This window comes from Pristis pectinata, chromosome 9, assembly GCF_009764475.1.
Source record: "Pristis pectinata isolate sPriPec2 chromosome 9, sPriPec2.1.pri, whole genome shotgun sequence".
NCBI lineage: Eukaryota > Metazoa > Chordata > Chondrichthyes > Rhinopristiformes > Pristidae > Pristis > Pristis pectinata.
This window is the reverse complement of record NC_067413.1, coordinates 76,269,133-76,282,126: the sequence shown is the minus strand read 5'-3', so window position 1 is coordinate 76,282,126 and position 12,994 is coordinate 76,269,133. Positions and strand designations below refer to the sequence as shown.

General features: G+C 39.7%; 1 protein-coding gene across 1 annotated transcript in view; it reads right to left on the bottom strand.

The window, feature by feature from the left end:
• chd7 (chromodomain helicase DNA binding protein 7) overlaps positions 1 to 12,994 on the bottom strand; it is a 187,084-nt gene that overhangs the window by 34,794 nt on the left and 139,296 nt on the right. Inside the window, 3 exon segments of the mRNA XM_052022851.1 lie at positions 3,333 to 3,422; positions 4,161 to 4,320; positions 8,083 to 8,282. Coding sequence (XP_051878811.1) covers positions 3,333 to 3,422; positions 4,161 to 4,320; positions 8,083 to 8,282 — 450 coding nt within the window.

Below are 12,994 nucleotides of genomic sequence, written 5' to 3'. Positions count from 1 at the left end.
TTGAGCATGAGGAAGCCACAGACAGGTCAGAGTGAAAGTGGGATGGACAATTAAACTGACAAGCAACAGGGAGCTTGGAGTTGCCCTTGCAGGCTGAATGCAGGTGCTCTGCAAAACAGTCATTTGTGTTTGGTTTTGTTAATGTACGGGAGACTAGACTGCTAATGATGAATGCGTACATAGATTTGGAGAATTGCAAGTAAATTACTGCTTCACTTGGAATGATTGTGTAGATCCATGGATGGTGGGAAGGGAAGAGGTAAAAAGGACAGGTGTGGCATCATCTGAAGCTGCATGGGAATTTCAATAAGAGGTGAGAGTTTGGTGGGGACGAAGAGAGGACCAGGATTCAGAAAGGAATAGCCCCTTCAAAATGTTGAAAGGGAGGAAAAGATGTATGGGTGGTAGAATCTTGCTGAATCTGGTGGAAATTGTCAAGGATGATCTGTTGATTGTGGAGGCTAATAAGAAGTGCTGGGGGGGTGGGGGAGTGAGAGCAGAGGTGTGTGCAAAAGATGAGATGCAGTTAAGGGCTCTGTTAAATATGGTAGAGGGAAAGTCACGATTTAGAAAGATATATTTCAGAGGCACCTCTGCAGGAGGTCCGGTCAGAGCAAATATGATGGAGGGGGTTAAACTGGGAGAATGGAATGGAGTCCTTAGAGGAGGCAGAGTGGGAGAAAGTATTGATGAGATAACTCTTCTAGATTTCCCAAAGAGGGAGAAATCCAGAAAGGGAAGGAAAAAGTCAAAGATGGACCACATGAAGGTAGAAGATGGCAGCTAAAGCAATGAATTTTTTTTATTTCTGATGGAGCAGGAAGCAGCACCAATGCAGTCAGCTGATGTACCCGAAAAAGAGTTGAGGGAATGGGCCAAGCAGGACTGAAATAAAAACTATTCCACAAGGAGGAGGACATATACTGGGCCCACACAAATTCCCATAGTTGCTGTATATCTTTGATTTGAGTGATGTTCAAGGAGAAGTTGTGCAATGTGAGGATGAGTTCAGCGGATGAACGAGTCAATGAAAGAGAAATGGTTGGGCCTCCGTTCAAGGAAGTGGAGGGCTCTCAGACTATCCTCATGTGGAATAGAGGTTCAGAGGTATCGTACGCTCATAGCAAGGACAAGGAAACCAGAAGCAGTCAGAGTGTGGAGGGCACCAGAGGGGCATGGATATAGATTGGAAGGGACAGAGCCAGGAGAGAAAGGGTGGAGTTAACTAGGAAGAAATCAGTTTGGTAGGGCAGAGCAGGCAGAAACAATAATTGTGCCCAGACAGTTCTGCTTGTGGATTTTTGACAAAAGACAGTGAGCTGTGCTGGCTGGAGGACTATAAGCCTGGAAGCTGCTCTGATAGCCTGGGAGACAATGGCCTGACTTTTGGTTGTGGGGCCATGGTCCAGAGGGAGGTACGAGGACGATTTTGAGAGCTGATGCTTGGCCTCTGCGAGATAGAGGACAGTTTACCAGGCACAACAGCACCAACCTTGTCGGCAGGCTGGCGACCCGGTGTTCTTGGTCCATTCTTCCATCCTCCACCAACCATTCCCTTTCTTATAGCTCTTTGCCATGCAGCTGCAGAAGATGCCATACCTATCATCTTCTATTCCCACTATCCAGAACCCAAACAGTCCGTCCAAGTGAAGCAGTAATTCATTTGCAAATTTTTTTTCAATTTACTGTCCTGCATTTGGTGTTCACAATATGGTCTCCCCTACATTGGAAGAAACCACTCTGAACTGGTCACTTTTGTTGTAAATTATCCATCTGTAACATTGGCTCAGTTTTCTCTCTTCCATTAGCAGCACCTGATCTTTATCGGATTACCAAAGCCCAACTCAACTCTCTTTTATGAAGTGCTTAGGATATCCCAAACTGTGAAAGATAGAATACAAATTCAAGTTTCAATACTTTTTCTATTATAATTCTCTGGATATCCTCTTTTTAAAATGGCAATCACATTGCAAGCCTCAAATGGACAGGCAGGCAATGAAAAGCCTAAACTATTTTTCATCCAAGCTCCAGAGTGAACCAAGCCATTTCACTGCCAACTTGGTTCCCCATTTTTACATAGATCTGGAAGATTAAACATTGGATGGAATAAACAAGCATAAAGACAACGTTAGTTCAATTCCAATAATATTGCACATTGACTTAAATTAGGTAGGCAAACTTAAAATCAGTTGGTGAGAAGCAAACCTGCAAGATTTCAAATTTGGAAAGGATTTTATATTTGCATCTTATTGAGTACAGGGCTGCATAATGACCACTGAGAACCGCACATCATTAGATCATCCTTGCTAAAGGACAAGATGGGCAAAGACATCAAAACTAAAAGGCTCTTGGTCATTTTCATATTGGGAAAGGTTTAATTCACAAACCTATGACTAAAATGAGTTTTGAATTCAATCTATATCACCAATGCCGTGAAAAATTACCAACCGTGGAAAGTACAATTTTTACTTAGGCACTGCTCCACCTGATAACTGGTCATCAAATTCATATTTTAAGACCTGGAAGCTCTTAGGTATGAACATAATCTGATTAATTTTACTACATACGTTACATTTATCAAACATTAAAATGAATCTATTGATAAGGATTAAACAAGCTTTAAAAATATTTTGGAAGATATCATCCAGCAAGTTGGGTTTGCAGCAGCACTGAAGTCAGAGCAACAGGAGAGGCATCGAGCTACAGATAAGTTCAGCATCATGTGCCTGCACGTTCCATTGGAGGATATGGATAGACTAGTCAAATCGGTAAACAGGCTCTGGATGTGGATTGCCCATTTACCTTCTTGTTTTTTTTTCCCCAAAAGAAAAACATCAGATTTGAAAAGTGATTAAAGACAATATTAGGCTTTACTAATTTGAAATTTCAACAGAAGCTGCTTGCTCTTTTCCCCACTTGTTTATCTCAAAGGTGTATTGACAAGTCAGTTTAAACCTAGTTGTCTTTAGGTCTTTTTAAAAAAAAACATTCAAGTCTCTTAATCTGCATGGTTCATCACAGATAATGCACTAAATTCATCAAATTGATTGCACTGAAGTAAACTTTGCAGGATTGTTAATTTTGCCATTTTAAAAAAAACCTTTAAGTACTTTAAGATAGCCATTATGTCAATTACCTACAATTCTTATTTGTTGAAAACTTCAGGCCAGAAAGGGTATCAGATACAAATTGAAATAATTCAACTATTAGGAAATCTTCCTTTTAATAAAACTAAGCACATGGACTTGGTTTAAATCAAGGAATTATTTTCTGTGCATCTACATAACCAACCAAAAACCACAATAAGGATTCCACTGACACATTTCACTGACCTTGCATCTGCACCATCAAATATCTTGTCTGCTACATCTCCTATCACTTCCTGCCTCAAATAATACAGCATCCGTACCCGCAGTAGGACTCTGTAGAGGAAGAAAGTTTGAACATTAGTACTGTTTGCCAACACTAGCTTTTGGCAGCTGCTTCTGTTCATCCATCATTCTGCCAAGGCTGATTAGCTATGCTGTATGGTAGGCTTGAAGCATGACAGATGGTGGCATATAATCACCTCTGTGTGGTGCTTTTGCTGGCTTTCAACAGCCATGCTTGGCAACCACTTTCAACATACTGAGCACAGTGCTGTGCAGCCCAGACACATTTCATTCAGTAATGCCTAATTCAGTTTGTGAAGTTTAACGTGTATGTTGCCAGTGCTTCTGAAGTGTTCAAGTAAGTTTGTAAACAACTGAGCAGATGGCTTGCAGTAGGCGTTCTGCTCCATTATCTCATGCAATTTCCTCAGCTGTTGCTTACTATCTTCTGAAGCAGCTTCATGTTTAGAATAATGAGCAGCTACATTAGTAGCTGAAAAAGAAAGATATGCAAAATCTAATTTCAAGTGCCTCACTACAAACAATGGCCTATTTTACACCTTTATTGAAAACATGAGTTTTCAAGCAGAAATTTAATGCACATTTCTGAAGCAGTTTCAGGAGACACCAACACGAAAGTACATTTTAAAATGCTAATCACAAATACAAATGAATTGCACAAACGAGCCAAAATGATTTAACTAGTAAGTTTAAAATAACAACATTAAGATTCAAGATTGTTCCTTCAGTTGATATTTACTTTGCCTGTAAACTATAACTAAAACTCACTTGTTGCAGTGGTGTTTAAGGTGTTTCTTGTAACCATCATCATGCAGCAAGATATCTGGGTTGCAGCTCACAAGCCAATCAGCATTTTTCATGATCGGCTGAGTAGACTGACTTTTAACTTTCTTTCCTTTCCTCCCTCTAGGCACTGGCGCAGACAAACCTATCAGTAGAACAAATGTACAAGTTACAATCATCTCGGCACAGAACACAGCAAGCCACAAACTTAATTAGTGCAAAGATTACATAGTTTTCAACTTCCTGAAATAAAATATAATCATTGCATTGTTCTTGCTTCAATCGCCTTCTTCCTTCCCCAATGTGGCTATTGTAATAACTTGATTGTTTGGTCTCTTTCCATCAGTATATGTACCTATACATCTAGATCTCTGCCTCTGAAAGCTGCCTGCCTGCCCGCCCTTTCCTGTATTTGTTTATCTTCATCAGTTCTGTTGATTCCTCATATTATTTCCCCTCACACCTGTTCTTAAAATTCACCTCCTCCCATCAATTCTCATCAATTATGGTATGGGTATCATGGCATCTCTTGCTCCTTTTTAATTGATAGCCATTAACTGAGAAACCACTTTGCAATGAGAAGCAACAAGGACGACATTGGAGGAGGTTACAAGTGGGTGGTTGAAGGTTTCAGATGTTTTGGACATGTAAATAAGTGGCCTTAGTGATGGTCTGAATCTCACCTCAGTACCAAATGTGACACCAAGCCTAGTTCACCATGTAAGACAGCTGCCAGGAGAACATAATCAGCAATAGGAATTAAAGATTTTGGCTTCATACTTGTGGATACTTAGATGGAGGAAACTTCGTCGCATTACTAGAGTCTGCACGGCAACCAGTCAGACAATTCAGAGACTGGAGTCAATAGGGGTGAAGCACACTTGGAGGTGTGATTATTTGCACAGAAAGCAAAACTTTCCTCCAATGTGAAATATAGAGCACTGTAAGCCATTACCTTCAATATTCATTCCCTCCCCACTGGTAGTCTATGGCTTCAGTTAAGTACAAACTAAAAAAACTCACTAGGGATTCTTCAAAAGCATCTCCCAAATCACAGTTGTCACGAGGTAAAGGGCAAAGGCAGCAGATGTATGGAAAAAAAATTACCATTTGCAAGTTTCCCTCCAAACTATACACCATCTTGACTTGAAATACACGGCTGTTTCATTGCCACAGGTTGTAATTCTGGAACTCCCTACCTAGTACAGATAGGTGATTACCTTCACCACAAGGATTGCAATGTTTCAAAAAGGTGACGGACCACCACCTCTGGAACACAATTAGGGATAGGATTCATCAGCGATGCCCACATCCCATGACAGAACGGGTAGTGACAGAACATGGGGGACACTATGAATCTCTACTTGGTTCCCTCCTGGGTAACAGTGTGGATGTAGGAAAAACCAATGGAGGAAATTCTCTGGCTACAACCAGATAGATAAGAACAGAACGAAGTGTGGGTACACCCAGCAGGATAACAGTGAACATGGTCTCAAGAATGTGAGATAGAAAAATTAAAAGAAATCAAACAGCACTATTATGGATAGACACAAAGTAGAAAGACTATGTAAATTATGGCATTATACTTTAAACACAGCCATGATTTGGGGCTTTTCGAAAAAAAGTCAAATTTTGTGATATAGCATTAAAATTCTAAGAATTTCATTATACTTAGATGATTAATGTATTATTAGGCCAGTGTGCTAGCATTTAACTAATGCACAATAACTATTAATCGATATTAATTGTTAATTAATCGAAAGGTAATGCTGTATTATGGTTAAATTATCCTTAGTTTTTGTTATTAAAGCCAGACTTCACTCCATAAGACCAAATTTTCACTGGAAATACAGGGCCTGATTGGGGTACCTCAACCTCTCTCATGCTGTTTGAATTTTAGATAAACTGAACATTTGAACAAGCTCAGTATACTTCTGCTTATAAAAGGTGGCTTTTGGCATTTGCAATTCAAAAGATATTTTGAATAAAGTTAAGAAAACATCTTCATTGATCGCTCATGCATTTGCATTAAATATTTGTTTTTTGACAGCTGCTCTAAACTAATCAGATTTTGAAGTTATTACTTAAGGCAATTACTTACATTTCTCTAGCAATGTGACTGTTGAGAAAGTACTCCTGTTACACAACAAAAGGGAATATGAGTTGTATAAAATTTGGAATAAGAATTTTTTTTAAAAAAGTTGGCCTGATGAATGCCAATAGTTATACTCTGCATTAGCCTCATTCCACCATGTATCTAACCTTGTCAGAATATATTTATATTTCTTCCTCTTCTTCGCTCATATCCTTGCACTCTCTTAGTACATCTGTGCTACTCGCCTCAACTACTCCATGCAAGTTCTATGATGTAGCCTTCTGGATATGGAATTTCATAAATTACTAATGACGCCGTTTTGGACTTCACACAATTGCCAAGAGTTTTCTATACATCCATCCATCACTTAATAATGCTGACCACCAGTCTGTTCGGTCCTTCGTGACAGTTTCATTTGACAGCTTAACCCCTACTGGTATCAATCCAGTTAATCTGTTTTGTACCTTTCCCTGTATCTACACCTTTTCTGTAATATGAGGACCTGAACTGTATAATTCGAATTGAGTTAGACAAAGACAAATTGGAATATTTACTGAAATGTTGAGTGAGCTGTAACCATGTAGGAGCAGAAGTATTGAATATCCATGTGCCTAGATCATTAAAAGCGACTGCACATGCTAATTAAATGTTGGCCTCTCTCAAGAGAGTAGGAATTAAATGTTGAGGTAGCTTTGCTTTTGTCTCGCCAGACCCTACCTGGAGAACTGAATTCAGTTTCGACCACTGAAGCACAGGAAATACATATTTATTTATGAGAATGTTGCCAGGACTTGAGGGCCTGAGTAAGAGGTTGGGAAGGTTAGGACTTCATTCCTTGGAGTGAAGGAGACTGAGGGGTGACCTTATAAAGGAGTATAAAATCATGAGGGGCATAGAAAGGGTGAATGTACACACAGTCTTTTTCCACGGAGAGGGAAATCAAAAACTAGAGGGCAGAGCTTTAAGGCGAGAGGGGAAAGATGACAAGGGACCCGAGGGGTAACTTGTTCACACAGAGGGTGGTGCGCATATGGAATGAGCTGCCAGGGGAAGTGATCAAGAAATGTACAATAACAACATAGTACTTGGATAGAAAAGGTTTAGGAGGGATATGGACTAAATGCGGGCAAATGGAACTTGCTTAGATGGGCACCTTGGTCTGGATGGACGAGTTGGGCCAAATGGGCTGCTCTGTGCTGCTGTATTACTCTTTGACTCTATATTGGACATGGGAGGAGACACCATAGATTTATCATAATTGCTCCAGGACTTAAAGGGTTAAATCCCAAGGTCACAATGCACAAGTTTGGTAGTATTCCCAAGTCAAAAAGATTGATGGGTCTTTTTAACCTAGATTTTTAAAATGCTAAATACATTAAAATGTTCAGATTTCTGTGGTGAAAATTCAGTACGGAGACCATAATCTTAAAATTAAAGTAAGGTTACTTAGAGGCTAAATAACTAAGCACTTTGTCCTTCTGCACAAAACTCAGTGAGAACTTCACTTGCTGGATCAGCAGAAATTTCAAGATCAACAACTTTGTTCGGCAAAATATCAAGGGGTGTGAATCAAAGGTGTGCAAATGGAGTAGAAACGAATCAGTAGTTGTTTAATTATCTGATGAATCAGTTCAAGGGGCAAATGGCCTAGCCCCTGCACTTCTTTTTATTACTACAGCTGAAATTTCTGAAATTTATGGAACATTCTCTTCTGGTTTTAGTACTAAAATGTACTTACAATTATTTTTCTTCTTTGGCATTCACAAATTTTCCCTAAAAGCTCAAGATACCATCAAAGTAATTCAAAAATACCCGAGTGGTTTTGCAGCGCTCGAGTCTGTCCATCCTCAGTAGGAGTAATCAGATCCCATATAAATCCTTTGATCTTCTCATCTCCTCTGTAATGGTTCAAGCAATACACAAGGATAGTACGGCAGATGGTCTCCACATCATGTTCTGTCAACTGTCGTTTAAAACGACCATGTGATAGTATGTCACTCCATCGGCCCCAACTAAGGGAAAAAAAACAATATAATGGTAGTTGCATTTAGTCATGCGCACCTAGCACAATACAATTTTGATAGGGGTAGGAATCAAGGAACCAAGGAACCAATTGGAAAAATATGAAGGGTTTGGGAAAGTAGGTGCAGTACAAGTGGGTAGACCAGGGCATCCAGAACAATAAAAGTTTTGGTGGCAGGGATAATGGCAGGGGTAGTGAGGAGGTTGGGAGGAGTGGGCAGGAGGCAGCAGCAAAAGTGAGCTGGAGAGCGCACGAGGAGGCAGTGAGTGAGAATGCAGAGGAAGGAGACTGCATGAAAGGAAGTGGGACACGGGATAGCAGCTACAGCAGACAGTGGACGAGGAAGAGGTAGTGAAAGCCAGTGGGAGAGGAGGTGGAGACAATATTCATCAGGATGGGGAGAGGAGTAAATAAAAATCAGAAAAGAGAGAAGGGAGGAGGTACAGACAGGTGTAAGCAAGTGGGGGAGAATTTGAAACAGGGGGTGGACTGATCAAGTAAATATAACAGCCAATTTATACTCCTCAAGATCCCATAAACAAACAATTCATCAATTTGTAAATGGTGTTATTTGGGAGGACCGTTGGCCAGTACACACAGATCATCCCCTGCCTTCAATCGCCATCTTGGGAATCCTTACTGAGTTTTGATTTAACAATTCAAAATATGGCATCTCTCACAATGTAATGGTTCCTATGCAGATGCCAGAAGTGTTACCTTTTCGACTATGCCCACAGGAGGATTTTAACTCAACCTCAAACCCAGTTTGTGCAATAGATCACAAAGGTCATGTTGGGTTTTGCAATGTTCAATTGAACTGAATGAGGTTGTCCACAAATCCACAGCTCATCTTATTTCATTTCTGTACCAGTATGAAATTACCAGATCAATTCATATGCTAGGATTTCCTGACAAAGTTCACTCTACACCAGTCCAGTAACTAAACATGAACAAGCTTAGTAATTCTGTAACACACAAATGATAATTTGGAAAATACATCCACAGAATTACAAGGATTCTTGCTTATAAAGTACAAAAGGTACATTGAGCCTCAGACTTGAAAAAAAAGTTCTCTTTAGACTTGATTGTTAAACTTGAAGACAGGCATTCATATTGCATTGTACAAGTGCCAACATGGATGCCTCTTCAAACTATTGTCCCATAAGATCCCCAAGGGCTCTTGCATTCTTTTTGAAGCAGAATACTAGATTCCCTCACCTTTAGGAGTTAATTTAGTTGATGTAAATACATTAAAAGTTGATACTTTCTGATTAATGTTGCCTGCAAGTGGCAGACGTGCAAAACATATGGCATGAACTCAAGTTGGAATCGAAGAGAGCAGCATATTTGTCAAAGCAGTTCTTTTGGTTTTATCTTTTTACATGCCAACAAAAAGAGATTTGATGTAGAACCCCAGCTCAAATAATCTCCTCTTTATTCCACCTCCCCCCCACCAATCTTATTTCCCCTTCCTCAGCCTTTGTATCATTTTCTATAACTAGTCATGTGCCTCACTGATCTTCCAAAGTAGACACAGAAATTCCATGATTCCATCCACCTGTCTGACACATTCACTGCATTCATCAAGAACCACCAAAGCAACATCCAATTGCATCTCATTCCACGCACTCACATTAATTTTGCCTCATTTCCCTAAGGGAAGAAACCTCTCCCCATTCCCCTCCTGCCTTTATAGATTTCCCATTGCCCATTTACTGCACAATGCTTTTCAGAAAGATTACACCCTTGAAACTATTTTTTAAAGCAAGCTTTCCACTAACCACATCATCTCTGGCATTGTGATCATCTCTGCTGCTCCATGGTTTCAGTCTTTGATGCCTTGCTCCCGATCTGCTTAAAGTTTCAGTTAAAGGTAAACCTTTTTAGTATAGATTATCTTCCAAAGAACTGACACTGGTCTCAAGATCTAGTTTATATTTTAATAACATGCTCTGGATTCTAAAACTGGCCCACTTCCTGGCATAACTTAATTAGGGAGTCTACTTCAATGTTGATATCTCCATTGTCAGTTTTGACAATATGTCCCTCAAAATGGTCCTTACCAATCAAACATCAACTTGTAAGCGAGCTATTTAGCTATAGCAAGATTAAAAGACAGACTGCTCAATTCCAGTAAAAAAAATATTCTGCATTCTACCCCAATACACTGTTTGCTTCCTCAGTTAATAGCATTTGGATTAGGTGCATTTGAAACCTCGTGTCCCACTGTCAATTGAATTCCTCATCAACATTGCAACCTTATATTCCCATTATAAAAGAACTTGCATTTTCAAAATGCCTATCATCTTAAGCTGTTCCATTTTTTTAATATAAAGTGTGGTTGCTTTTGCAATAGATGAACTCATGTGCACAGCATATTCCTCAAAAAAAAAATGAGATTTATGTCATTGAATGATCATAAGCACAGAATGAGTCTTCTTGGCTTATTTTTCTGTGCCAGCTTTCTACCAGTGCAATTTTGTTCCACTTCCAGCCTCTTACCCTTGGTCTTCATGGTTTACAATATCACCAAGTTTTGTATGACCCACAAACTTAGAGGTATAACTTGCACCTCCCAGTCTAGATCATTACAGATTGGAAAAAAAGGTTTATTGCTTAGTGATATTCATTATTGGCAAATTGATTAAATATTAAGACATTGAGAGAAATTCCTGCTCCACTGGCACCAGATGATATTAACCATAAGGAAGAGGCTACAGCTGCAGTTAAACAATTTTTTTCCATGATATTCAGGATTGAGAGCCACAGGCAAAGCCAACTTTTATTTCCCCGAAAGCCACTTCTGAATTGCTGCAAGATACTAGAGTTGTATTAGGTAGAATAGACCAGGATTTTGACCCATTAACAAAAGGAATGGTAAAACGTTTCCAAGTCAGAATGGCATGCAATTGAAGACCAATTTGGAGAAGGTGATGGTAGCCATTGTGCATTTCAGAGGTCCTGTTGAAGCAGCCTCAGCAAATTGTTGCATGCATGCATTTCATAGATGGTATACTGTTTTCTTGGTATGCTGATGAAGGAATGAATACTTAAGGTGGTAGGTGGAATGCCAATTAGGTGGCTACAGTATCCTCAGGATATTGAGCAAAATGTTGTTCAAGCTTCACTTGTACAAGTGGAAAAAGTTTCCTCATCACATTTCCTGATTTTTTTTCTATGTAGTTAATGGAAATGTTTCTTGGGAGTCGGGTGGCAAGTCACACAATGTTTCTGTGGCTGAAACAGTTCAAGTTCTGGTTGATGGTGACACCACTCAACAACCCCTCCCTCCACTCCCACACCTCCAAAACACCTTTAAGTCAAGGTCAGTTATTCCCATCTCATCTCTGGAATTATGTTCATATATCCATGTTTAAATTAAGGCTATGAATGAGATCTTGGGCCAAGTGTTCAAACTGAGTATCTGCAAGCAGTTTATCAATGTTGGAAAATGCTTGAAAAGACCCATTAGATTAAGTCAATCTAATTGGATGGCTTTTCTGATGCTGGAGACTTCAGGAATAGATGGAGATGATTTAACAATCTGGTCAGAGATGGCTAGAATGGCTTTTTTTTTCTTCACATGCTCCATCATCATAGCTGATGAGAATGCACATGAAGCTTCTTCCTCAAATTAATTGATTAATAATCCACTGGATGCAACAGGACTGCTGATCTCTCATTTGCCCTGTCAGTTTTGGGACCTTTGCCACAGTTTCAACAGATTAACACCTCATGGTTTAATGGTAATAGTATGGACAGATATGCCAGGACACAAGGTTAAAGTCATTATGTGTGGGTCTTTCTACAAGAGGAGCTTCAGATTACACATGCAAGGCAGCACCCAAAAAAAAGCCCCATTTACTTAACTGCACAACTCCAGTTCTGCTTTAGCTCCTTTCTAAATCCCTTGTTCGCATCTGTTACCTCTAAATTGAATTCTAAGGCATTCTTAGCAGCTCCCTCTTTCTACTCACTATAAACTTATCCAAAACTTTTCTGCAAATCTCCTGTCATGTGTTATCCAGTTCAGCCTTCACTCATGAAGTGGCCTTACAAGTTATTCAAGTGTATCAAGCTGCTATATCAAAATCAGAACTGAACTAGACAAAATACCTAAAATTGACCTAGACCCCAGATTCAAACATGGCAAAGTCACTCTGAATCTCGACAACCTTGCAAAGACCTCCATTTGAACCACACAGGGATTGGTATCAAAATCCAGAGAACCATTTCAAAAATTAATCAAGTTGCAACAGCACCTTGGAGTATCCTCACCAGATGGACTGGGGAGCTTCAAGATGATTCACCAACACAAAAAGGGAATTATTGATGGGTTATAAATTCCCACATCTGATACATGAATTAAAAAAAGCTGTGGTGCTAATAAGTCTGTCTTTGGGAAGGATACTGAAGTCTTGCTCCCCAAGTCCATTCCATGCCTCTACATACACCAATCGTCCTAAGTAATTTTCTGCACTGATAACATGAAACTGATTCACAAATATAGAAAAGTACAGCACAAGAACAGGCCCTTTGGTCCACAATGCATGTGCCAGCCATGATGTCAATTTAAACTGCACATCTGGACACATTGTCTATATCCCTCCGTTCCCTGCCTATCCATGTGCCTGTCTAAATGCCTCAAATGTTTCTATTGTATCTGCTCCTACCAACTCCCCTGGCAGCACGTTCGAGGTA